General features: G+C 32.9%; 5 protein-coding genes and 3 non-coding genes across 8 annotated transcripts; 3 read left to right on the forward strand and 5 right to left on the reverse strand.

Moving 5' to 3' along the window:
* Window positions 1–6,658: 6,658 nt before the first annotated feature.
* Trnad-guc lies at window positions 6,659–6,730 on the reverse strand. The gene has a single exon. It is a non-coding gene; the product is annotated as a tRNA-Asp (tRNA).
* Window positions 6,731–7,116: 386 nt separating this feature from the next.
* LOC116348379 lies at window positions 7,117–7,235 on the forward strand. Its single transcript, XR_004201798.1, has one exon. It is a non-coding gene; the product is annotated as a 5S ribosomal RNA (ribosomal RNA).
* Window positions 7,236–7,791: 556 nt separating this feature from the next.
* On the reverse strand, window positions 7,792–9,529 carry LOC116348314 (27 kDa hemolymph glycoprotein-like). Its single transcript, XM_031779291.1, has 5 exons — window positions 9,394–9,529; window positions 8,621–8,888; window positions 8,379–8,551; window positions 8,147–8,312; window positions 7,792–8,081 (listed from the first exon to the last, which is right to left on the reverse strand). The coding sequence occupies exons 1-5, from the start codon at window positions 9,446–9,448 to the stop codon at window positions 7,943–7,945; spliced, it is 801 nt and encodes a 266-aa protein (XP_031635151.1). The 5' UTR covers window positions 9,449–9,529; the 3' UTR covers window positions 7,792–7,942.
* A 698-nt stretch (window positions 9,530–10,227) lies between these two features.
* On the forward strand, window positions 10,228–16,160 carry LOC116348280 (endoribonuclease dcr-1-like). The gene is made up of 10 exons (XM_031779235.1): window positions 10,228–10,382; window positions 10,531–10,712; window positions 10,813–10,990; window positions 11,078–11,612; window positions 11,672–11,782; window positions 11,861–12,759; window positions 12,829–13,000; window positions 13,064–14,676; window positions 14,750–15,637; window positions 15,719–16,160. Exons 1-10 carry the CDS (start codon window positions 10,371–10,373, stop codon window positions 15,992–15,994), a joined length of 4,866 nt encoding a protein of 1,621 aa, XP_031635095.1. The 5' UTR covers window positions 10,228–10,370; the 3' UTR covers window positions 15,995–16,160.
* A 1,728-nt stretch (window positions 16,161–17,888) lies between these two features.
* Window positions 17,889–21,241, forward strand: LOC116348313 (glucan endo-1,3-beta-glucosidase-like). Its single transcript, XM_031779290.1, has 7 exons — window positions 17,889–17,973; window positions 18,038–18,179; window positions 18,277–18,447; window positions 18,530–18,574; window positions 18,659–19,051; window positions 20,171–20,314; window positions 20,385–21,241. The coding sequence occupies exons 1-5, from the start codon at window positions 17,912–17,914 to the stop codon at window positions 19,046–19,048; spliced, it is 810 nt and encodes a 269-aa protein (XP_031635150.1). The 5' UTR covers window positions 17,889–17,911; the 3' UTR covers window positions 19,049–19,051; window positions 20,171–20,314; window positions 20,385–21,241.
* On the reverse strand, window positions 20,127–22,813 carry LOC116348305 (serine protease inhibitor dipetalogastin-like). Its single transcript, XM_031779281.1, has 3 exons — window positions 21,542–22,813; window positions 20,961–20,995; window positions 20,127–20,803 (listed from the first exon to the last, which is right to left on the reverse strand). The coding sequence occupies exon 1, from the start codon at window positions 22,749–22,751 to the stop codon at window positions 21,561–21,563; it is 1,191 nt and encodes a 396-aa protein (XP_031635141.1). The 5' UTR covers window positions 22,752–22,813; the 3' UTR covers window positions 20,127–20,803; window positions 20,961–20,995; window positions 21,542–21,560.
* Window positions 22,814–23,203: 390 nt separating this feature from the next.
* Window positions 23,204–24,154, reverse strand: LOC116348315 (hypodermin-B-like). The gene is made up of 2 exons (XM_031779292.1): window positions 23,678–24,154; window positions 23,204–23,594 (listed from the first exon to the last, which is right to left on the reverse strand). The coding sequence occupies exons 1-2, from the start codon at window positions 24,152–24,154 to the stop codon at window positions 23,307–23,309; spliced, it is 765 nt and encodes a 254-aa protein (XP_031635152.1). The 3' UTR covers window positions 23,204–23,306.
* A 369-nt stretch (window positions 24,155–24,523) lies between these two features.
* LOC116348381 lies at window positions 24,524–24,642 on the reverse strand. The gene has a single exon (XR_004201799.1). It is a non-coding gene; the product is annotated as a 5S ribosomal RNA (ribosomal RNA).
* Window positions 24,643–24,798: the final 156 nt, after the last annotated feature.

The raw sequence follows: 24,798 nt of genomic DNA on the forward strand, positions 1-24,798 counted from the left end.
CATTGAGTTAATTCAAAACCATTTGTTTATTTCAATGTCTGCTGACTTTCAAAACAGATGATGCATATATTTTAACAAAATCTTTGTCCAATCAAAATTCCAATTTTAAAGTTGAAATCAAGTGTTTTTACGCATTGAAATTTGATTTTGAATCAAAATCCTTTTTTAAAAAAAGTGGTAGCAGTACAAATCTTGCAACACATCAAATGTTTGTTGTTCACGAATGTCGAACCCAAATAAAATGAGATCAAACGATTTAATGTAAGCTAATGGTTTTATTAACCCTCTAATGCATTAATTTTTTTTCGACATGAGAACTATTTTTCTATGATTATTTTGGTTTAAAATTCCTTAAAAAAATAATCGAAATTCAAAAAATTGCATTGTTTACTCAAAAAATGCTATTGACAAAATTGGAGAACAATCGAAACCATTGTTTAAACTGCTATAAAATTGCTATAAACGAAGAGAGAGATATTTTTTTTAATCAAATTTCTGTTTTCGCGTACATATGTGTTTATAATTAACCCTCTAGTGCATAGCTCTACCTTTAGGCGGAGTGTATAAATTATTGAAAACAAATGATTTTATTTATGAACTAAAATACATTCAGTAAGGTTTAGGCTTTCATTTTCCGGTCATTTGACAATTGGATGTAAATCGGTTGTTTAATTATAAACACGGTTGTACGTGAAAACAGAAATTTGACAAAAAAAAATATCTCTCTCTTCGTTTATAGCAATTTTATAGCAGTTTAAACAATGGTTTTGATTGTTCTCCAATTTTGTCAATGACATTTTTTGAGAAAACTATGCAATTTTTTGAATTTCGATTATTTTTTTAAGAACCAAAACAATCATAGAAGAATAGCTCTCATGTTGAAAAAAAATTAATGCATTAGAGGGTTAAACATCTGTGTGTATAATTAAACAACCGCTTTATTTTCACTTGTCAAATGACCGACAACTGAAAGCCTGAACCCTGCTGAATATATTTTAAATCATAAATAGAATCATTTGTTTTTTATTATATATTTTAGACAATAACTTATACACCCTGCCTAAAGGCAGGGCTATGCACTAGAGGCTTAAAAATAAATCTCCAAATAAGTCTGTGAAACTTCTAAAATAACGCAAAATGTGAGAAAGAAAGACAAATAAAAATGCCAACATTGGTTTTAAATTTTGATTATTTATTTGTTGGAAATTCTTTGCAATTTAATATTTTGCTATTTATCTTGCTTGTCCATCAACAATTATTATAATTTTGACAAGGACATGCCCCGTCACAGGCTTTCGGCTCCTTTGCACATTTTAAAGCGCATTCATTTGGATATGTGGTTTTATTACAGCCACATACAGGCTTATAATCCATGGTACATATACAATTCTGCTAAGAAAACAAATGAAAACAAAACGAATTAAAAGTAAATTCTATCACTTGGGCTAATCTATCTGGTGTGGATTTTGCTTCTATCTGGTGTGGATTTGAGTTTTTAAAGTGAAATTCCACAAAAAATTCAAATTAATGTATGTAAAAAAATATCAGAGAGAAACAAAATCGGAAACGCTTAACATACAATCACTATCATGAATAACTAACAAAATAAAATAATATATGAAAAATATTGGCTGTTGACAGTTGCTACAGTATATTTTGCATATATTTTTGTTAATTCTGGAGTTCTATCTTATCAAATATTTAACCTAGTATTTCCCACAGTATACGCTTCGTTAGAAAATTTAAATAATTTAAAAATGCTTGTAACAAATAAATTCGGACACAAATACAATTCTAGCTGGTAAAATTACCTCAGGCTGTTGAGAAAGCACTAGCACCAACATTGCTAGACCGATCGCGATCAATTTGATAATGTACATTTCGACGTTTTCAATAAATTTGCACAGCGTACTTCGCTTTGACTGCAAGCTAGATGGATTTTGACTGTTTGAAAAGCTATTCTGTTGGTAGGTAATTTATATCCGCGATGCATTCGTGTACTTCCATTTTTAAAAATAAATATCGTGACGAAATAAACACGCGCGATATGAAAACAGTCGGTTTTGCAAAACAGAACAATTGAGTGTCTAATAAAATTTAAATCGGATTGAACGAATTGTTTGTTTTTGCATTTATTTTTTTTCTTTATTCATTTATTGCTTTATAGCTTCCACATTCGGACTTCGAACCAAAGAAACGTATCATTTAAGAAATAAAAACAATTTTATCTTTGATAATCAACAAACGTCCTTGTAGCTATTCCCATTGCTTAAAGGCGCTGTATTTATATTGAAGTGCATGTCGATAGGATTCAAAGTCCTTCTGATTAGCTCCATATTTATATTTATCCGGATGATAAAATTCAAACGGGTGTTTTTCCGTTCGAGTACTTGCACTGGTTACACGATCATTTTCCCCAAAAACGCACTGATACTCTTGTCCATAAGATGTCTCTAAGTCGGAAATATTCTGGACAAAGTATGCACCTAATGTCTGGGCGTATTTATGTAATCTATCACGAAGGTCTCCATCAGGCAATTTAATACCATTGATAGAAGTTTTCAGATGATCTTCTGCTTGTTTTTCCTAACTTTGTAAATGAATTTTTCCACAAAGAAAGTTTTTGTGCTTGGATTGTAAACAAGCGTCAAATATAAATTCTTTTATTTAAAATGTTCTGTTTCTACTTGAATAAAAATTCATCGATATTTTTTTAAACAAAAAATATTTCATATCGATAAAGAAAAACTGTGTGTCCTAATTGACACGTGTAAGTAATAATTGTGTTTAAAACGATGAATATAAAGGGTAGAAAATTCTCTGAAACTCATTTATATTTTTATATCTGAATAGAGGTGAGCCAAAGAAATGAAGCCAATCATATTTGTATTACTTTTGTCGCTTCTTGTGTTCGTACAGGTACGAATTAAATTGAAACGAAAAGCAAAATAAATAAAATCGTTTAATTTCTTTTCTATTTACTTGACAAGGTGGTGAATTGTGCCCACGGAAATGCAGCCGATACAGATGTAACATTTTATGATTTGGTGGAGAATGTTTATGCCAAAACCAAATACCTCAATAGTAATCTGAATGGGATGTTGAGATTTATGGTCAACATACGCGCCGACATGACATCGATTTATGAGAAATTTCTTGTTCATCCCGAAGTGCTTATGAACAAAACGGAAACAGAAAGGATGGTTGGAAGTGCACGGTTAAAATCTTTTTCCACTCGCTTTGGTTCATCGTCCACTCGAATCAGATAATTTCCACTCGAATTAGATTTTTTCTCACTCGACTCGGATATTTTCCACTCGAATAAGATTTTTTCCACACGAATAAGATTTTTTCCACTCGAATCGAGTAATTTCCACTCGAGTTAGATATTTTCCACTCGATTGGGTAGAAAATTCACTCGAGTTGGATTAAATCCACTCGAATCGAATTTTTTTCACTCGATTTTTTCCACTCGAATCAGATAATTTCCACTTGGTTTGAATTTTCTCCACTCGAATCGTAATTATTTCCACTCGAAACGGATAATTTCTAATTTTCAAGTTTTGGCAATATTTTTCAGGTTATAGCAATACTGAAAAAGGTCTGAAAATGTATATTCTTGAAAACTCTTAAAAATTTTAGTTTTGCGATACAAATAAGTTTCGATGCTTTTCATATAAAAGTCCAAAAAAATGTGAATACACTTTCGCAGTCATGTCTGTCGTGTGAAAATTTGGCGTTAAAAAATAACATTCTGAAAGTTTGAAGAAATTTCAATAAAAGTTAGCGGACGTTTTATTGAGCTGATTATTAGGGCTGAACATTTATTGAGCTGAACATTTTTGGCACAATTTGGTGGCCAATGAGAAAACATGTCTTATAGTCCCCAGATTCAAGATACTAGTATGAAGGAAATTTCAACTAAAAATAAAGGTGCCTCCCATTTACACTAATGTGCCTCTAATTTCTTCTAATATTTTGGGTGAATTGAATATAGTGTTTATTGTCGCCGCTATGTGCAAACCAAATGTAAATGCGGTGGCGCTAGTTCCTATATTAGGAACTTGTTCAAACAAAATGACAATTCATATTTGCTCTCCTCATTGTAAAAGATGCACTGAATTTAATCTCACAACGGAAATAAATATCCAATTATCCACACCTAATTTATAAATTTATAAATTAATAAATTATAAATAAAAAACGAGAAATAATTGCAAACCAAAAACAAAATATGAAAATTGAAAAAATTAGCAGATAGATGATTGTTTCGTGAATTCCAGTTGCTTTCAATTCCTGTTCAAAACGATTCTAATTTCTAGTATCGATCTAATTTTACCTAATAAACTATGGTGGTTCACCCCAAGCACGGCTCACATTGTGTAGACGGTGCAAATAAATGTGGAGTGTCTTGTGTTCCATTCTATGCACTCTCTCCCATTTTTACCGGAACCCAAAGCCAAGTTGAATGAAAATAAAAATGGGAGAGAGTGCATAGAATGGAACACAAGACCGAACGAGCGCGCGCGCGCGAGTGAAGGTCTTGTGTTCCATTCTATGCACTCTCTCCCATTTTTTCCGGACCCCAAAGTCAAGTTGAATGAAAATAAAAATGGGAGAGCGCGCGCGCTCGTTCGGTCTTGTATTCCATTCTAAGCACCCTCTCCCATTTTTTTCCGAACCCTAAGCCAAATTAAATTAAAAAGTGAGAGAGTCATGAAAATGGAACACAAGATCGAACGAGCTAGCACGAAAGTGAAGTAGATGACGTATACCAGTTCTTTCAAATGGAAAAAATTGTAATGTTTTCGGTAGCATTTTCTGATTTTGAGTGTTCTGCATTTTTTGCTTTTTGTACGGTAATTCAGACTGGAAAACTCATAGGTAGAAATGGGGGGTAATGGAAAAATTTGATAGCTGTGGAAATGTGGGTAATGTTCTCTCTACCCCTGCCTGCCCATTTGAATGAACTAAGCATAGATATATATCATTGGGCTGAGGAAAATATAATTTCAAAGAAAATTCTAATTCTTTCGAGTGTAACAAAAAAGAATCGCAAGAAAACATGTAAGTATTATTAATACATGTGACTGATTAATTATGTTATGACCTGAAAAATATTGCCAAAGCTTGAAAATTAGAAATTATCCGTTTCGAGTGGTAATAATTGATTGCTATAGAATAAAAACAGCGTATGAAAAGGTTGCATTTCAAAGCGAAACACCGTCATACAAAATACAGCAAAAAATGTATGTAAAAACAACCTTTGGTGTACGACCGTATCATACGCTGTATTTATTCTAGAGAATTCAATTATGATTCGAGTGGAAAATATCTAATTCGAGTGGAAAAAATTCAAACCGAGTGGAAATTATCTGATTCGAGTGGAAAAAATCGAGTGAAAAAAATTCGAATCGAGTGGATATAATCCAACTCGAGTGAATTTTCTACCCAATCGAGTGGAAAATATCCAACTCGAGTGGAAAATATTCGATTCGAGTGGAAACGATCGAGTAGAGAATATTCGAGTCGAGTGGAAAAAAATACGATTCGAGTGGAAAAAATCCAAATCGAGTGGAAAAAAATTCAATTCGAGTGGAAATTATCCAATTTGAGTGGACAAAACTGGCGACCGAAGTGCACCAGTGAGTTTGAAAATTGAAGGAAAGAATGCAAAAAATATAATGTGCACTGAACTTGATTCAATTAATAACGCACGTTCTGTGGTTATTAAGAAATTGTATGATGATATTGTTGAAAAAATTTCGATGCACGCGCCAAATAAATTCGATAAAGAATTCGATGTCTCATATAAGCAATGGCTCGTTAATACTCCAAGTGAAACGCATGCTGAAATAATTTTAAAGAAATTAGACACAATGGAACACGAATACATACAATTGTCATATAGTTTCGATGCTATGTTGGATGAAGTAAAAAGAGAAGAAAGAAGCATTTAAGCAGACATCGAACCTTTCAAATCAATTTGCGAAAACATGGCTTTAACAAAAGAATCGGCCGAAACAAAAGATGTAATAAAGCATTTGATTCCATTATCATCGAAGCACGCAAAATTAGTTGAACATCTGACACAGATCAAAGAGATTCTACGACAATATAACAAAAAACGCTTCCTTTGGGCAGAGCTTTTGGTAGGCATGAGGTTGGACTTATTCGGGAAAAGAGAACCACTTTTACCAGGCACATCAATGGTCAAACAATTTGTTAAAATTGCCAAGAAAAATGCTGCCAAACAACAATCCAAAAAATGATTTATTGAAATGTACATTTCTCTCTGATTTTGGAGTTTGATGCTCATGGTCAGTAATAAACCAACAGAAATTTCACTTGATACCAATGTCAATGTAGATAAAATTATCCAAAATAAATTATTGAAATGAAGAAAAATGTTTTCGTGTTTTATTTGAACGAAAATGCCAACATTTCAAATTTCATATGAATGATGACGCATCTAATTCAACAGGTGAATTAAATATCGGGTATTATTGACAAAATTAAACAATTTGTGGTTGTTTGACAACGTTTAATCTACTTGCAAAATTGTATAAGTTTGTGAAGGAGATGAAGACAACGATGACGAAGTCGAAGTATAAACTAATTTACGAACAAAAATGGCAAAAATATGGAAAAAAATATCCTCCCCGGCGGGGAATCGAACCCCGGTCGCCCGCGTGACAGGCGGGAATACTGACCACTATACTACCGAGGACTTGTGAATATTAAATGACAAAAAAGTCAGTGATTATGGCATTATACATATTCAAGAAAAGCTATTCACACATCTGTAATTTAATCCGCGAGGTGATTAGATTTTTCCATAATAATACGATCATACGTGAATTGGAAAATTACATAATTGACACAGATCAAGCATTAAAGATAAACAAAAAATGTATTCCGTCACAACAGTGTATTTTTTGGTTGTAGATTACATCTTGCTCGTACTAGATATATGTGATAGAGATAAACAGATTTTATGATTGCAAATATATGTTGATAGTCATAAGAAGTCAATTCAGAATGTACCTAAAGTTTACAATTTTATACAGTTGTCGTTTTGAACAATACATATTGCGTAAATTGAGTATTTCATTTGTCAACGACCATATCATGTAAAAAGCACCAGTTCTCGTCCGATCACTGAAGTTAAGCTGCATTGAGCATGGTTAGTACTTGAATGGGTGACCGTCTGGGAACACCATGTGTCGTTGGCACAATTTTCCTTTTTTTTTTTTCTTTTTTTTTAAGAGAAAAACTTTATTTTATATTTTCTGTTTTTTTCATCGTTCTTGAATTTTTTTTTAGATAATTATCAGAATTATTTGCAAGGGAAAAGTTGTCGTTATAATAAAAAAATGTCGTTATAATAAATCGCCGTCAAATATGTTATTTAAAAAAATGTGTATAACAGACTGATTTTGGTTCAATGCATGTAATTTTGATTAACACATTTACAAATAAGAGTATTATTTCTTGCTCAAGATTTGATGATTGATAAAAATTCTATAGATTACGAATGGCTTTGCGTCGAGTTGCATTCTATATTATAATATCAGAATTCCAATTTCAATTGAATTACATTCGTACTACTTTTGACGTGGTAAAATAATTAGAATAAAAGACGTCATTTATAAAAAACAAAAAGGAACTAGTGGGAACTTAGTATTGAAACTAGTTACGAATATATTATTAGCAAATGTGATCGAGGAGTATAACTACTAAGTATGGATATGCATAAAATATGCATAGTATATGTACCATCGAATAATATATATTCGCGAACAGATAAATTCCCCTAGGAGATTATTTTATTGAAAAATTGAAAGTTGTACATATTTAACATATTGTAATTGAATTATTACGATAGAAACTGTTGTAACTTTTCACCTCAAATCCAATAAAGTTTGAATATGAAATAATTTTAATTGCTTCGAGCTATATTGGCACATGGTGTTTCTTTGCGAATAAATTTAAATAATGCATCAACTAAATTGGCTGGTGTTGACTCTTCACATTTTTCCAACGCTGCAACAGCACATGTCTGCAACGTATCCATTGCTCTGAAATTATTACAATTGTTTTATTTAGAAAATAATTACATTTGTTTCAATAAAATCGTGCTTACTGGCATTGCTTTTCGCCAATAACGAATTGTGGAATTTCAGTTGGAATATTCAATTGATTACTTCCCGAAGTAGCAGTTCCCGAAGGCATGTAACTATTAACCAAAGAGTCTTTGCAACTAAGCAAAGCATCTTTGCTCTTTTCGAAACATTCAGGTCCTTTTTCAGCTTTTCGTGAAAATGCTAATTAATAAGAAGCAACTAATTATGCTAATTAATAACAACAATATTCACCTATGAACAATGCAATTTGATCACCGTCTTTGTAGCAAACGAACTTTAAGATGCCTTTGAAAATGTTTACAATTGTTTCTTTGGTATTGATTTCGTCTGGCTCCAGGCAAGGATTCAAGGTTGTTGTAAAATTTTCCAAGCATCCAATAGCTATATCTCGTTTTCGGCAGTATCTGAAATATGATATAAAACATACGTTTTGAGAAAAAAAGACTTTCTCTAATTTTTTTTAGGAATATTACTTATTGAATACAGTGTCCAATTCGCCAGTGGGTTTTGCATCTTCGATTTCTTTGTGCAACAAACTAAAATCAATCAAACCTGACATACAATTTTTCAATTCACCCACAGACCGTTCGATGGCGTCGTAGGCAGCAATATTACCCGAAACTTTCAAACACTTTTCCTTTGTCACATTTTTGAAACTATCAATCGAGTTTGGCGTAGCATATGAATTTATAGTATTCAAACTGGCAGTCAAGTCATTATTATCAAAGCATTGAATTTCAGCTGTAAATAGAATATCAAAATGATTGTGTGTTAGAATATTATTATTTTGCAATGTTTTAAAGGACCTTATGAACTTAATTGATGGAGTTATCTGTTAGAAAAAAAAGACTGTGAACAGAAACAATAACAATCTTCAACAACAACCTTTTGACATCATTTCAAAGACCTTAAAATGATGTGATAACAAAAATGAAATCATTTTTCATTTTGTAACACTTTAAAATTATTGAAAATCACTTTTTTGGAAAAATATTTAAAATGTACTTTTTTTCAAAATCCGACCATGAATTTAAGCATCTAAAAACGATCATCATTTGTATATTTGTTACGTGTAACAACGTACGAAAACTAGAACGGAAATGTTAGAGAATAAAACCTGGTCCTGAATATGGTTGATGTCTGTGAATGGATTGAGAGTCAAACTTTTGACATCCATCACCAATTCTAAGTTAAATTGAAGAAAATAGGCAAACAATCCAAAAACAATAATATAAAAAGCACTTACCAGTGAGTAAGATGATCGAAGAAACGAAAAAATATACAGAATTTCGTTTGAACATGTTTATGAATTTTATTTTCTTCGCAGCCGCAGTTTGATTCTGTTGTGATCGCGTTCAGCAGGATTATTGTAATGAAATGAATTCCGATTACAGACTTTATGGGTCAAGCCAGTCTTGTTAAAAATATGTATGTAATCAGAAGTAACAACACTGTTTCACTCACACACTTACTCTATATTCCGTTAGTCTTTGTTTGGCGTTACATTTTTTTTTTTTTGAATATCTTGTGTGTAATTCTCTTGTTTTTATTTCATATTTTTTTATTTTGTTGATCATTTGTGTCAAACTTTTACGAACTTCTCAGTAAATTAGCTATCGCAAAACGAAGTACTAACGATTGATTAAAAATTATTATAAATATATGTTACCCATTTAACAAAGAATGCGATTAAAAAAATCTACAAAAATATCAACAATTTTGCAAGACTGAATTAAAAGTTTTTGGCATTGACAAATTCTCAATTTTTCGGTTTTATTTCGAATTGTACCGCTCTTTTTTTTCTATAAACAAAGTCAAAATACAAGCTGTATGCGGCGACACAGAACGATATTCACACAAAAAGAGACATAGTGATATGCTCTACACACATGTGTGCAGTGTGCACATAACTAAATATTGCGATTGTGGTTTTGAAACGCATTCTCATACAAAATAATGACGTCATGCACACGTACCCATATTGTTGAACCCAGTCTACCGCAAGTAGCAAGCAAGAATATCTGTAGAATGAATGTATCCGTACATAGGTGTTGAAATTATATCCATTGATTGTGAAATACTTCATAATTTGCGTTCTGCATCTCTTGATAACAATTTAAATTGTTTTGTTTTGTGTTGTTAAATCATATTTATGTGAATGTTGATTTGTGATTAATTAAAAAAAAAAACAACTTTGATTTATATGTCGAAAAATTACCAAAAATGTCATTCGAAGTGAGTTGATTTCAGGTGTCTATATTATTTTGGAAAATTTATTTGACAGTTGATTTTTTTCAGCTATACTTTCTAATGAAAAAAAAATAGAAATGAAGAAAATGTATAAAATATTGTTTGTTTTAATTGTTTTCGTCTTCATAATCAGAATACAAGCGAAACTTCCGACAGAGAGTGTGATGAGCAAAAAGAATTCAAAAGTCGAGGCTACCAAGATGAAATTTTAAGAACATGTATCGAACGCAATACAATTGTTTATCTGCCGACCGGCGCCGGAAAAACCTACATTGCTATTATGGCACTGAAGCACTTTGCTAAAGATTTGGGAAAGTAAGTATTTTATCTCCTTTTATATTAAAAGAGTATCTGGTATATGGTGGATCGTACAAAGCAACGCCTACTGTTTCTTTTATAATAATTTTTTTTGTAGGCCAATATCTGAAGGTGGCAAACGCTCCGTTTTTCTTACAAATACAGTTGCGTTGGCACATCAACAGAAAGAAGAGATTTCGAAAAGAATACCGTTCAATGTACAAGTATACACTGGTGATATGAATGTGGATGCATGGACTGGCGAAAGGTGGTTGAACGAATTTGAACAAAATCACGTAATTTATTCACATTTAAATTCTTTATGCATTTTTCAACACTAAATTTTTTCAAGAATATTTTTTTTCTGAATTTGTAAAATACAGGTTCTTATTGCAACAGTTCAAATTGTGTTGGACATTGTGCGTCATGGACATTTAAAAATATCTGATTTCAATTTGATTGTGTTTGATGAATGTCATAATGCACATAAAGATCATCCAATGTTGCTGTTGATGGCAAAATTTAAAGAATATCCGGAAACGGATCATCCACGCGTGATCGGCTTGACGGGAATGTTAACCACAAAATCGATTAAACCAGGGAATGTTATGAATAATTTAAAGAAATTAGAAGCAACATTCCGTGCAACGATTACGACAGCCAAAGGTGCAGCATATAGCGATGTACTCATGTATTCAACCTGTCCAAATGAATCAATTCTCGAATACGAGAAGCGTATGACATTACATTTTGAGAAAATTATTGGAATGATCAGATCAATGATTCAAATGATTGAAAAATGGCCTTTCGATATTACGCCCGGATTGATGTACGATCCCCTCAAGGATAAACAACCAACAAACATGTCGAAGTATGAAAAAATTTGCACGGAACTTATTTATCAAATAAACAATTTAGGTTTGTGAAATTAAGGAAATAATTGGATGAATGTCACAATAAAATATAAATCTTGACAGGACTGTACGGTGGAACACTGGCTAATTTGGCTGCAATTGTGGACATGGAACTGAAAAAACGTGAAGCGATCAAAAGTAACAACAGATACCTTTCGCGTGCTCTCATTACTTGTAAGACAAATTTTGATTTTTCAAAAATCGATATTTTTCATTGTTTCAAATGAAGATCCAAAATGAAAATTTTAATAGCTCTGGAAACGATTCTACACATTATGGAGCGTAAAATTTATAATAATAAAGTTGAACAAATGACACAAACCGATGACGAATTTGACGAGCAAACGATTTCAGATGATCCAGCGACAATTTTGAATAATTCATCATCACAAGTGCAAAAATTGTTGAGTTGTTTAACGAAATTCGCCGAAGAAAATTCAAATGAACCGATGAAAGGATTGATTTTTGTTGATCGAAGGTCTAGCGCTCGCATATTGTGCCATGTCATCAAACGATATGCAAATGCATTACCACATCTTAAAATTAAAGTGGAATTTATGACTGGTCGGAATGCAACACTCGATGCCATTGAAATGCAAATGAAAGGAAAAAATAACAAACGAGTTTTGGATCGATTCAAAACTGGTGAAATCAATTTAATTATTGCCACAAAAGTACTGGAAGAAGGAATTGATTTGCAAGAATGTAATTTGGTCATTTGTTATGATACACCAACAACATTTCGATCGTATATGCAGAGAAAAGGACGTGCTCGGATGCGAAAAAGCCAATTCGTTATTATGACACCGAGTGAAGGGACAGATAAGTTGCAGAAAAATATTGGTGAATGGCAAGAAATCAATCAAATTTTGAAAAAGTATTTGGTTGAAAAAGCAATCGATCGACCACCGCCAATGCAAAGCGATATCGATCGTGCAACTGAACAAAAATATTATGAGGAATACAAAACTGCCAAAGGAGCAATTGCTGATTTCAATTCTGCAATTAGTACGTTAAACAACTATTGCATGACTTTAGCAAGTGATAAGTTCATCGAACAATTTGTTGAATGGGAAGAAAATTGGGATAGTTGTGGCCTCTCCGGAACCATTTTAATGCCAATTCTATGTCCGATAAAAGAAAAGATCTCTGTAGGTTAATTTTTTTTCCTAACGTTACAAATCGAGTTGTTTGACTATTATAAATCATTTTTTTCTCAGGGTAAACCAATGCCAAACACCAAATTGGCAAAACGAAGCGCAGCATTCGAAGCAGTAAAACGATTGCATATTGTTGGTGAATTATCAGACCATTTAGAGCCAATCACTCAGAACATATGCTTAGAAAAATACAAAGATATTTACTTTAAGACATGGAATCAATTTGAAGAAGGTATGTAATTTTGTTTAATGAATTTCCATGCATATATGAATTATCACCAAAACTAATTTTCAGACGAACCGAAAAAAGCTGGAACACGGAAACATTATCGAATGCATGATATTCAAAGGCCAGCAGCGTTAATCGACAGTATTCCGCGTATAAATGTACAGCTTTATTTGTATGAAATTGCCATGGAACCGAAATTCAAAGGATCAGATGAAAACATAAGAACATTTCATAATCTTTTTCAATCACCACACACTTATGGTATCTTAACAATGAAGAAATTACCGCGCATGGGTCCTATCAAATGTTATCAATCATTTGGAGAAATTACATGTTCCATTAGCTATGAACCAATGCCCATTATATTGCATGATCCACAAGAGTTGGCCCGATTAAAGCGATTCCATTGCATTCTGTTCAAATATATTTTGGAAATATGGAAGGAATACTTTGTTTATGATGAAAAGGATTCGGTGATCATAGTTCCGACAATGAATCAGAAAATCAATTGGCAAATCGTCAAAGAATTTCAAACATGGTCAAAGGTGAAGGAAAAAACTCTCGCTGAACGTACGAATGCCGAGTACAAAAGAGAGAATTGGGATGGCTGTGTCATTTCTAAGTGGTACCTGAATCAAACCAAAAAATATGTAATAACAAATGTTTTTGAAGAGAAATCACCGTTAAGTTCATTTCCAAATGATGATTATAAAAACTATGCCGAATATATGCTGAAAACATATCCCAAAACAGATGGTGTGGTGAATAATGATCAATTTTTAATCGGTGTCAAAGCAATCACGTCTCGTTTAAATCATTTACGTCCGGAAAGTGGAAGTTCATCAGAAAGACCTGAACTATTGATTCCGGAAATGTGCCATAACTTCCGATATCCCGGTGATTTATGGTTGAAAGCAATTCTTCTACCAAGCATCATTCATCGGATTACATATATTCTACATGCGGAAAATATTCGAAATGCCATCAATAAATATGTTGGACTTGATATTTCAGATGAGCCGTGTCCATTGATCGAATCCATTCAAAATTCCGATGCACCCCGAGAAAAAGGAGAAATTAGAGTTGTTGCCGAAAAATTGAATACAAATGATGCGGATACGTCAATTTTGAGATCCGAAGATTTTGAACCCATCGATTTGGAACGACATTTTGATAATGTTTATGAAGTCGACATCGATTTTTATTATATGTTTAAACATGGTTTATCGTTCGATGAGAACAAAAATGGTACCAATAATAGTCTTCTCTCTCCACATCATCTCCACACAAATGTGCCGGCCCTGTGTGACGTGGAGAGCGATAAGCTTCGGATTAATGTGTTGCAAACAAAACTTAAGACTTCAATCACTCGAGGTGTTGAACAGCATGACATCTTGGCTGCAATTACTACCGCTTCATCAGCCGATGTATTTAATATGGAATCGCTTGAAGTGTTGGGCGATGCATTTTTGAAATTCAGCGTTTCATTGTACTTGATTCAAAGGCATCCGCAATGGCATGAAGGTTTCCTAACCTCAATTAAAGGTCAAATTGTTGGAAATCGTAATCTTTGCTACAGTGCCATCAGAAACAAATTTTCCGGAATGATAAAAGCTCATGATTTCAGTCCGAAGGATGATTGGCAGCCGCCAATGCTGAAGGTTGATGACCAAATTCAGGTAAAGCAAGAATAGTATATTTGTTGTTTTGGAATATAACGAAATAAATGACTTCTTATTCTAAACACAACAGAATGCCATGAGAGAATACGATATTACACCCGATATTCTGTATAAACTCAGTTTATCAACAGCTGAATTAGAAGGTGGTGAAGTGTCGAACTCAAGTTTGGAACAGTTTATCCAGCAATTCTTGTACGAAAGAAATACTGGCGGCGAGACATCAACGAAGCAACATTTCCTTGGCAAGCAGCGTATCTCGGATAAAACATGTGCCGATTGCATCGAAGCCATTTTGGGAGCGTGCGTCAAATCGATTGGCGTCGAACGCACTTTTAAAGTATTGGAAATGTTCGAAATTTTACCACGTAATGATGTGCAAGACATCACCAAAATGTTACAAAACAAATTGCGATCACCACGTCTTCGCGCCAACATTCCGGACAAAGAAGTTGACGACTTATTAACAAATCACAAAAAACTGGAAGAGTCCATTGGATATACGTTCAGAGATCGAGCCTATTTGTTACAAGCACTAACACACCCGTCATATCCAACGAATCGTGTTACCGGCTGCTATCAGCAGCTTGAATTTTTGGGTGATGCCGTTCTTGATTTTTTAATTACCGCTTACATATTCGAGCGTTGTCCACACATGGATCCGGGGAAATTGACCGATTTACGATCGGCACTTGTGAACAATGTAACATTGGCGTGCTTGTGTGTGCGTTACAATATCCACTTACATATTTTGTCACGAAGTGTTATTTTATCGGGAGCAATCAATCGGTTTGTTGACTTTCAAGACAAAACCAATTACCAAACAGCCGATCATGTGGAACTATTAATGGAAGAGGGAGAATGTAATATGGCCGACTATGTGGATGTACCAAAAACATTGGGTGACGTTTTTGAATCCGTTATAGGTGCAATATTTTTGGACAGTGGCATGGATCTCGAGGTTAGAATTAGAATGAGAACATCAAAAAGGTTTATCATTTCATTGAAAATTCTTAATAATGTCATTTATCTAATATTGCAGACGACGTGGATGTTTATTTATCGTTTGATGGAGAAAGAGCTACATGAGTTCACGGCTAACGTGCCAATTCAAACTGTTCGACAACTGTACGAATATCCAGATGCAAAACCCGAATTTGAAAAACCACAAATTAACAAAGAATCGAATAATGTTTTGGTTAGTGTTTGTTTTAATTGTAATGGAAAAAAAGTCGTGAAGCATGGCTTTGGAACAAATAAAAAAAATGCCAAACGAGCTGCAGCTAAATTGGCCCTGTCAACATTGGACCAAATTTGAAAGATATTGATGCCTGATTTTAACTTTATCTCGGGGAAATTTTTTGTTCAGTGTGATAATTCTGGATAATTCTGTGTGTCTTGGTAAATTTATCACGTTAAAATTTCAAATTATTTCAACAGAATCTGTGCAATGAATCTCAAAATATGGTGTTAGTCAAGTGTAGTCAAGATATGTGAATTTATATTATTCAAATGTTATTAGTTAAAGTGCTGTAAGATACATTTTCTAAGATTTTCTTATGCATATATTAAAAGATAAATAAAAAAACGTAATTTCTTTTTTAATTCACAGAAATAATATAATAATATAATAATATTTATTCACCGCCAAAACTGGCTGAATCATGTTTGAGTGTGTACACAATTTTTTATACATGTATGGTGGGAAAAAGGTATGAATCATTAATGTGTGGCACATTTGATCACCGTTAAAAACCACATCTTTTAAGCACAGAATTAAGAATAAAATTCAATAAATATATGAATAAATAATTAAATAGTTGATATTCATATTGCACCAGAATACAATAAGTCAAAAAAAGTATATAAAATAATATCACATTAAATCGTTTAAGAAAACAGTATTATGATTAGATATCATTGACAAGTTTGAAAAATGTTCATCGCTTAAGGCTAAGAGTCGGTTTTTGAAAGTTGATCTTTTTGGTTGCGTTGAAAACAGTTCGTGCAAAAATCTTTGAGTTATGATTTTATTTCAATTTTCTAGTATATTTTATTTTATTTTACACCATTGAATTGATTTATTTGCGACAAAGAATGCTTCGAAGATAAACTTGAGATGGATGGAAAATACAAGTTTTAATTTCGATTTTATGAACATTTTCTTTCATTTAGATGTGCCATTTGAAATCGGTATGTCCAAATCCATCGGTATATGTAACCATTCTCTGGAAATTAAACGAAAACTTTAATTGATAGATAATTGATTTTGGATGAAAATTGTGCTTACATATGAAAATTCGATTTTCAATAACTCGTTGCAATCTGTGCACTGCTTTCTGACTTTTACCTAGAGATAATCACAATCTTCACAGAAATACACTGCCATGTATTCGGAGTAGCGTTCCGAGATTTATTGCAGAGTACCGTTGTTCAATCAAAGAAATTATTATGCATAATCGAATGTTGTTTTTTAGTAATTCTGTGAACGAAAACCATTAAAGAGTGATAAATTGTATAAAACGAACGCTCATATTAAGGGGAATGTCCCCCCGTCAGAAGCTATGAATACGGAAGAAAATATTATTTTTTTCTGCGTAATCCGTTAAAATGCTTGCAAGAATTATGACGTTAGCTGTGTATACGCGTAATAGATTAATTACCCTGCATTGGTTGTTCTCAATGTTGTTTTCATGTTCATAAAAAAACAATCGATCGTTATTTGAAATATAAATACATTTTTTCACACCAAAAACGTACGTTACCATACACGTTACGGAAATTCATTAACCTCCGTCGAAAAATGCACATGCATCCTTAGATTTGGGATACAATGGATTGTGCGTCAAAGCCAACGAACTCCAAAAATTCTTTTCATAATGAAAAATAACGAACTCTTATGTATTTTTCAACACACATTTTGTTTTATCATATAGTGGTGTATACGGAAAAATAAAACAGATGGATAAATGGTAAAAATAGAATAATTACTTTCTTAATATCAATAGGGATAGCCAAAGAAGCCCTACAGATATCTCTGTCAGATGAATCAGATCAAAATATTTATTTTCTTCTTTCGTCACTTGCGAACGTCAAAATGAAGTTCGAAAAATTGGTATAAAAACGGATAACGCACAAGATAAAAACCAGTTGAATTCAAAGTTCCATTGTAATATTGAGTACTTGACAAAAAAAATCTTTTAGAGATAAAATAGAGCAAGTGTCTGATAAAAAAATGATGTGGTTAGCATTCATAGCTTTTGTGTGCGTGATAGAGCACAGTGTCGCACAACAACGGTACATTTATATATTTCTTAATATATTAAATATACATGGAAATTGAACATTACATTATATATAGGTACATTCAAGTTCAAAACCAAAATAATTTTCCAATCTGGATGGAAGAACAAGACAACACCGATCAACCCCAATTGGCACCTGGTATTATTAAAATCAATCCGGGTGATTCGACGACTTATTCTATTCCTGATTCTGGTTGGGTATATTATAATTTCTATATTATTTAATAATTATAATAACTATTTTTTAAAAGGAGCACGATTAGTTTCAGCTAAAAAATAATAAATAAAATTATAGAGTGGAAGACTATGGCCAAAAAGTGGTTGTGACGATTCCGATGCAAATTGTGAAATCGGCCAATCAGTGCCACCATGCCCTGATGGCGGTTGTCAACCTCCCAGCGAGACAAAAGTTGAATTTTTCTTTCCACAAATAAGTAGCGGCACTGCGTATTATGACATCAGTTTGGTGCGCTAATTTTTTATCAAATAATGGATTTATGGTTTTAAACGGATTCACAGAAAACGTTTCTTTGTATGTTTTTAATTAGGTGGATGGATTTTCTCAGGCCTGTAAGATAACACCGTACAGAGGTGTTAGTAGTAAAATATAATTTGAATAAAACTATTCAGAAACTTTGAAGTCGGCTATGCAAACAATAATGGTGTTACTATTATAGGGTCAACCGGTACAAGATGGTTCTTGTATTGAAACCGATTGTCATCTTCTTTTGACCAACTGTCCACAAAACGAACAGAGTGACTTGGGCGATTTAGCTGTATATGGTAGAAGTAATAATGCTGTTTCTTGTTTGTCACCATGCAAAAAATGGAACTATCCTCCACCTTACGGTTTCGGTCGAAATGAGCAAGACGGAGATGGACGCTTGCTTTGCTGTCCCAGTCCAGTTACAGCCGAGGAGTGTCGAAGTGGAATTGTTGAAGAAACAAATTACGTTCAACTTGTTCATCGTGATTGTCCAACTGCGTACAGTTTTTCGTATGATGACGAAGGTGGACTACACAATTGTCCATCTGACACAAGTTTTAGTGTTGTTTATTCCTCATAAATGGTAAAGAAAATATAGCGTTTGGTTTTTAATGAGAGAATAATATATTCAACTCTTTTCCAAGCGCCAAATATTCTATTGCGTTATGACATATGAATCGTTGCGGCGAAAGAGTATTTGGAGAAAAATAAGAGCTACTGTTTCGCCGCAACGATTCATATGTTGAAAATGCATTTTTTCATAAATAACTGATAAAATCAATAAATAACTGAATAGCATGAATGTAAATAAATATTCTATGTTTTATTCAGCGACTGCGCTTTGATGACTATCTTCAATTATAGAATTTCAATGAAGCGAAAACAGTAACAAATTAAAAAAAAAAAAGAAACACAAAAATTCATTGTACCCATTGACATTGAAACAGTTGATTCCACTTAAATGGAGCGTTAATCGTCAGAGAATCAATGATTATTAATAAATACTATAATCATAGACGTCACTGGAATATTTGATTTTTTTAACGTCCATTCACAACTCAAATCTTAAAGTCAAAAGGAACAATATCGTTGCCAAATTGATTCGAAATCCGATAAGTCAACCACATATAATGGAATAAGGATAAAAGACACATATAAAAAGTTGAATGGATAAGAATATGCGTCGTATTATACTGCATATATATGTGTTATTGGCAGATAGCGTTCTATAGATGAGTACAAATACTTTTCCATAAATTCGCCGATATGATAAAAAATATATACATGAGTCATGTAACTCGTATGAGAAAAAAGAACGTTCTTTGAACGTGTACGTGAGTGTAACTTCGTGGCATTGAGCGCAAAGCTAACGCATCGCTTAAGCCACATTGAGCATGCTCGCTGCAGCGTATGAGTGTGAAGAGTACAACAGAAGCTTGCGGTTTGACATCATACGTTCAACGCTTTGGTATATGATTCACTAGCGTCAAAATAACACTTAAATGCCAGCTGGAAACTTTATTTGATTTCTTGAAATTTAGTAATTGTATTTGATTCATAAAGAAGTCGACCAAAACACTTATGGATTTATTTTAAAGGTTAAATATTTGCAAAATTCAGTTGTAAAATTAGCTTATCGCATACGGCTCAACGTGGCTCTAAATAAGACGCGTTAAAGTTAAATCAGTGCTTATATTTCCAGCAAACCTATCGGACAAGTTTACCATATTAGACTGAAATAAATAATCAAACAATGGGTTCGTGTTGTGGCAAACAAAAAAATTACAAAACATCTCGAGCTGAAAATGTATCATCAAAAGCGAACACCACTAATAATAGAATGAGGGTAATTAAAAATGATAAATCATATATTTACTTAGTAAATTTTACTAATGGCAAGTAAATTGAATAATTAGCAATCATACCACGGAACTTCATCCGATATCGGCAATGATTATACAACACCAGTGTATGGCGTTGATACGAGCTATAGCACGCAAAGTCACGATAATAGTGAATATGTTCCAATAACAACACATTCACATCATGGCCAACATGAAACATCTTCTAATCATCATCATTCGTCCAATGATGATCACGGATTATCGTCTTCTAATCATCATAATTTGTCCAGTAATGATGACGGATTTTCATCATCTAATCATCATTCGAGTAGCTCTGACCATCATACTTCCACACATCATTTTAGTTCGCAGGATCATGGAACTAGCTCGAATGACCACGGAAGCAGTTCGTATGATTGTGGTGGTGGTGGAGACAGCGGCGGTGGTGACTGTAGCGGTGGAGATAGCGGGGGTGGTGGTGGCGGTGATGACTAATTGATTAATTTAATTGATTAAATTATGTTAATTATTCAATTGTGCCATAATATGCTTCAAATTAAATGTCATTCAAATGCAACTCCAAATGGCAAATTTATTTTTATGGCACTTTTTTACATCTTCATTATATATTCTAAGAATTGTTCTTACCGATTATTATCTGCTCTAAATACATAATTCAAGATCTGAAACTCAAATCAATAATTGTATGAACGAGGTTAAATAAGACAAATTTGATTACAATCGGAATAGTTACTTACAAATGACTCTTTGAAATGAGCAAAAAACTTATGAACATTTGTTTCAAGCAAATTGTTTATCGCAAACATTTTGTAATTAGTCACAATTTTTCTAAAGAATGAACTTGATAAGATTTTGTATAAAATGATCTTGTGTCGGAAGCAAATAATCTGAATAAAACAAAAAAAAAATACTGCTTTGTACGTTTGAATAAATTTGGAAACTTTTTTTTTATAAAGATGATTAAAAAAGGCAACTTTCGAAGAAATATAACTTTTCGTCGAATGTCATACTAATACATAAGAGTGAGTCCAAAAAATCTTTCACAAAATTTTAATATTGAATCACTATTGGTCATTGACATCGAACGCCTTTAGAAGGAACATAAAACTTATAAAATGAGTGAGAAATATAAGTTCGAAATCAAACATATTACACAAATGGAATGAAATATATTTATTAATCTTCAAAAATATGGTGCAATAACGTACAATATAGACAATTGCTAATTTAATGTCGTTTATCGCATTTGCATTTAGGCTTTTTCTCGTTTAAAGTCACGGTTTTGTGTGCGTGTGCTTCTGCTTCGTGGTTTTTGTAATTGTGTTTTCGGTTATTTTCATCACTTGATGACGATGACGACGATGACGACGATGACGACGATGACGACGAAGATGAGGATAATATTATTTCGTATACTTTAACATGCTCCTTCTTTTCAGGATGTGTTTTACCTTTGCATTCACCATTGTGTGCAATCTTCAAACTAGAATTTTTGTTTCTTGCACAGTATAATGTACAATTATTGCCATATGTTTTTCCATCGGTTCCGCAAACTGGATTATATTCTTTTGTACATGCACAAGAACACTTTTTACAATCTCCATTGCAAATGAAATATAGGCCATGATTTTTCTTTTGTGCACAAGAAAGATAACAGGAATTTTGATAGGTCTTCCCGTCTGAGCCACAAACAGGACTATAAACTGCCGGACAAATGCAATCACCACATTTATCGCACGTTGCATTGCATTTTATCTTTAAATATGGATATTTATCTTGATCACATTTAAAAAAGCATTCGTTGGAATAAGTCTTGTTATTACTTCCACACACTGGCTTATATATTTCAATACAGATGCACGGCTTCTCAGGGCATGGACAAGTTCCATTGCAATCGAGTTTCAAATCGGGATTTTTCTTTTTGTCACAATCTAATACACATTCGTTGGAGTAAGTCTTGTTATTACTTCCGCACACAGGCTTGTATATAAAAGGACAAATGCACGACTCCTCAGGGCATGGACAAGTAGTGTTGCAATCGATCTTCAAACTACAGTTTTTGTCTTGATCACATTTAAAAAAGCAGTCATTGGAATAAGTCTTGTTATTACTTCCACAGACTGGCTTATATATTTCAATACAGATGCACGGCTTCTCAGGGCATGGACAAGTTGTGTTGCAATCGAGTTTCAAACTACAATTTTTCTTTTTCTCACAATCAAAATTACATAAGTTGGGATAAGTCACGCCGTCATTGCCACATACAGGCATATATTCATCAGTACAAATGCACGACTCCTCAGAGTTTTTCATGGGTTTATCAGCGACAGGCTTTATCACTGGTTTTGGTTCTCCCAATTCTGATGAATTTACTGTTATCAGGTAAGCTCCCAAAATAAATATAACTTTTAAATTCATTTTGAATTTAATTAATCAATTTCACACCAATTTACTTCTTTAAATTAATTATGTAAAGTGTCTGCTCTGATTGTTTTGAATAAACTGAAGAGTAAATCATTACAATTTGGATATATATAAAAAGCACTTGTTTTCATTGAAATAAAGACGAAAACAAAAATTATTTCAAAATACCTCTTTCGTAAATATATTCGGGCATATTTTATTTATAGGACTAGAAAAATATTTATTGTTTTCAATTCAATAGATGGTTTTTTTGATTATTTAATTAAGAGTTAATAGTAGAATAATAAGAATATGAAGAAGACTGTCGACACCTTTTGATTTTGACACAGCGATCGAATTTAATATTAAGCAATTCTTGCACTAAAAATATGCAAAGATGAGTGCAATCGCTTTAAAAACAATCCAAATTACATTTGGCAATAATTATTTTGTAAACAAAATTGTTGTTTTTACGTAAAACTTTATTTCGTCTCCATAATTTAATTCAATATGAAAGTAAAAGTGTCTTGAGTAAAAAAAATGTCGTTTCTAATACCGTTCAAATTGATTTCATTTCATGTGCTTCGCGATCCATTCATTATAACTACTGATGCGTGTAAATCCTTCCGGCTTATCACTGCCAACAACTTTTGGATTCCATGAAATCAGACCAATCAGCTTATTTTGATGCACTAGCGGACCACCAGCATCACCGTGACCAATTCGTCTTTTTACATCCCCCGAATAAGCGCATAGAATACCAAAATCATAGACTTGATTATCTTTTCCAACCTTGCTTCGACATTCCGGATTTGTCATGGTTTTCATTTTAATTGATTGCAATTTGGCGATATTGTCCTGTTGTTTTTTATTTTTAGAAAGTTTTTCATTTCTATAGTTGATTTTCTTCATTTTCAACCGATATTAAAGCAATGACTTACATAAACACCTCCAAATCCCAAAGTAACAGCATCTAAATGACCTTCGTAAAATGTAGTATTCAATGAAATTACATTGATCCGTTCGCTCAATGTCAATGGTTGCTCAAGTTCAATAAGTGCGATATCATGCATGAAGGGCGCAACGAATGCATCGTACTTTTCGTGTGTAGCAACACGTCTGATTCTGTGAATAAACACATCTTCGTTTTTTTTACTCGTTCCAGCTGCTATGCCAAACCAATTCACTTGTTCTGACGAAAAACATTGTGCCACGGTCAGCAAATATCGTTGAGAAATGATTACAGATCCACACAGATGTTTATATTGATTGTAACCACGTAATTCCCGCAACGATGCCATAAATGGAAATTGAGTAATTTCAGCATCTTGGCCCCCGTTTATTCGGGGCGATATTAGTACAGCACCCAAAAGTGAATTTAAAATAACAATGAAAACACACCAAATAGCCACAAACATCTTGACTACACTAAGCTATCAAATCAACGATGATAATTTTCGGAACCCTCATTTTTTAAGAATTCGTTTCAAGTGCACTTGAAACATGTTTCGTATCAACTTAACGATAAGTTATCATTAAGATACATTCGAAATTGTTATTTTACCTAAAACTGATTCTGACTCATTTTTTTACCATTGTTGTGAATAATAATAAATGATAATAAACCATATGGATTCATAATCATTTCTTAATTTCAAATATTTCCACAGATATTCGCATCTTGTTCATTTAAAGAAGATATTTCGCTTTTATTACATCCATCATTTTAGTGTTGAACCGAACATTAAAAATATGTAGAAAAAAAATAAAAATAAAAAAGAAATTGGTGCCAACGACACATGGTGTTCCCAGACGGTCACCCATTCAAGTACTAACCATGCTCAATGCAGCTTAACTTCAGTGATCGGACGAGAACTGGTGCTTTTTATATGATATGGTCGTTGACGAATGTAAACTCTTCTTTTTAGCATATATTCTTTCTTATATTAGTTGCTTCAAATTGTAGTGTGGTTAATCAATATCTTTCTGACCTTTTTTCGATTTAATTTGAAATCCTGCCCTTTATCTCAAATCATAACTTTGGTGAAATATAGACAATTAA

Source organism: Contarinia nasturtii, unplaced genomic scaffold (genome assembly GCF_009176525.2).
Source record: "Contarinia nasturtii isolate CC-2019 unplaced genomic scaffold, AAFC_CNas_1.1 Cnas_scaffold_2367, whole genome shotgun sequence".
Lineage (NCBI taxonomy): Eukaryota > Metazoa > Arthropoda > Insecta > Diptera > Cecidomyiidae > Contarinia > Contarinia nasturtii.

Coding starts and splice junctions, on each gene's coding strand:
- LOC116348280 (XM_031779235.1), top strand. Junction 12,760..12,828: donor CGATAAAAGAAAAGATCTCT/GTAGGTTAATTT, acceptor TTTTTTTCTCAG/GGTAAACCAATGCCAAACAC. Junction 15,638..15,718: donor ACAGTGGCATGGATCTCGAG/GTTAGAATTAGA, acceptor CTAATATTGCAG/ACGACGTGGATGTTTATTTA.
- LOC116348305 (XM_031779281.1), bottom strand. CDS start 22,751: ATGAATTTAAAAGTTATATTTATTTTGGGAGCTTACCTGATAACAGTA.
- LOC116348313 (XM_031779290.1), top strand. CDS start 17,912: ATGATGTGGTTAGCATTCATAGCTTTTGTGTGCGTGATAGAGCACAGT. Junction 18,448..18,529: donor CGTATTATGACATCAGTTTG/GTGCGCTAATTT, acceptor GTTTTTAATTAG/GTGGATGGATTTTCTCAGGC. Junction 18,575..18,658: donor AGATAACACCGTACAGAGGT/GTTAGTAGTAAA, acceptor TTACTATTATAG/GGTCAACCGGTACAAGATGG.
- LOC116348314 (XM_031779291.1), bottom strand. CDS start 9,448: ATGTTCAAACGAAATTCTGTATATTTTTTCGTTTCTTCGATCATCTTA. Junction 8,552..8,620: donor TTGGACACTGTATTCAATAA/GTAATATTCCTA, acceptor ATCATATTTCAG/ATACTGCCGAAAACGAGATA. Junction 8,313..8,378: donor TCAAATTGCATTGTTCATAG/GTGAATATTGTT, acceptor TTTCACGAAAAG/CTGAAAAAGGACCTGAATGT.
- LOC116348315 (XM_031779292.1), bottom strand. CDS start 24,154: ATGTTTGTGGCTATTTGGTGTGTTTTCATTGTTATTTTAAATTCACTT. Junction 23,595..23,677: donor TGGGATTTGGAGGTGTTTAT/GTAAGTCATTGC, acceptor AAAAAACAACAG/GACAATATCGCCAAATTGCA.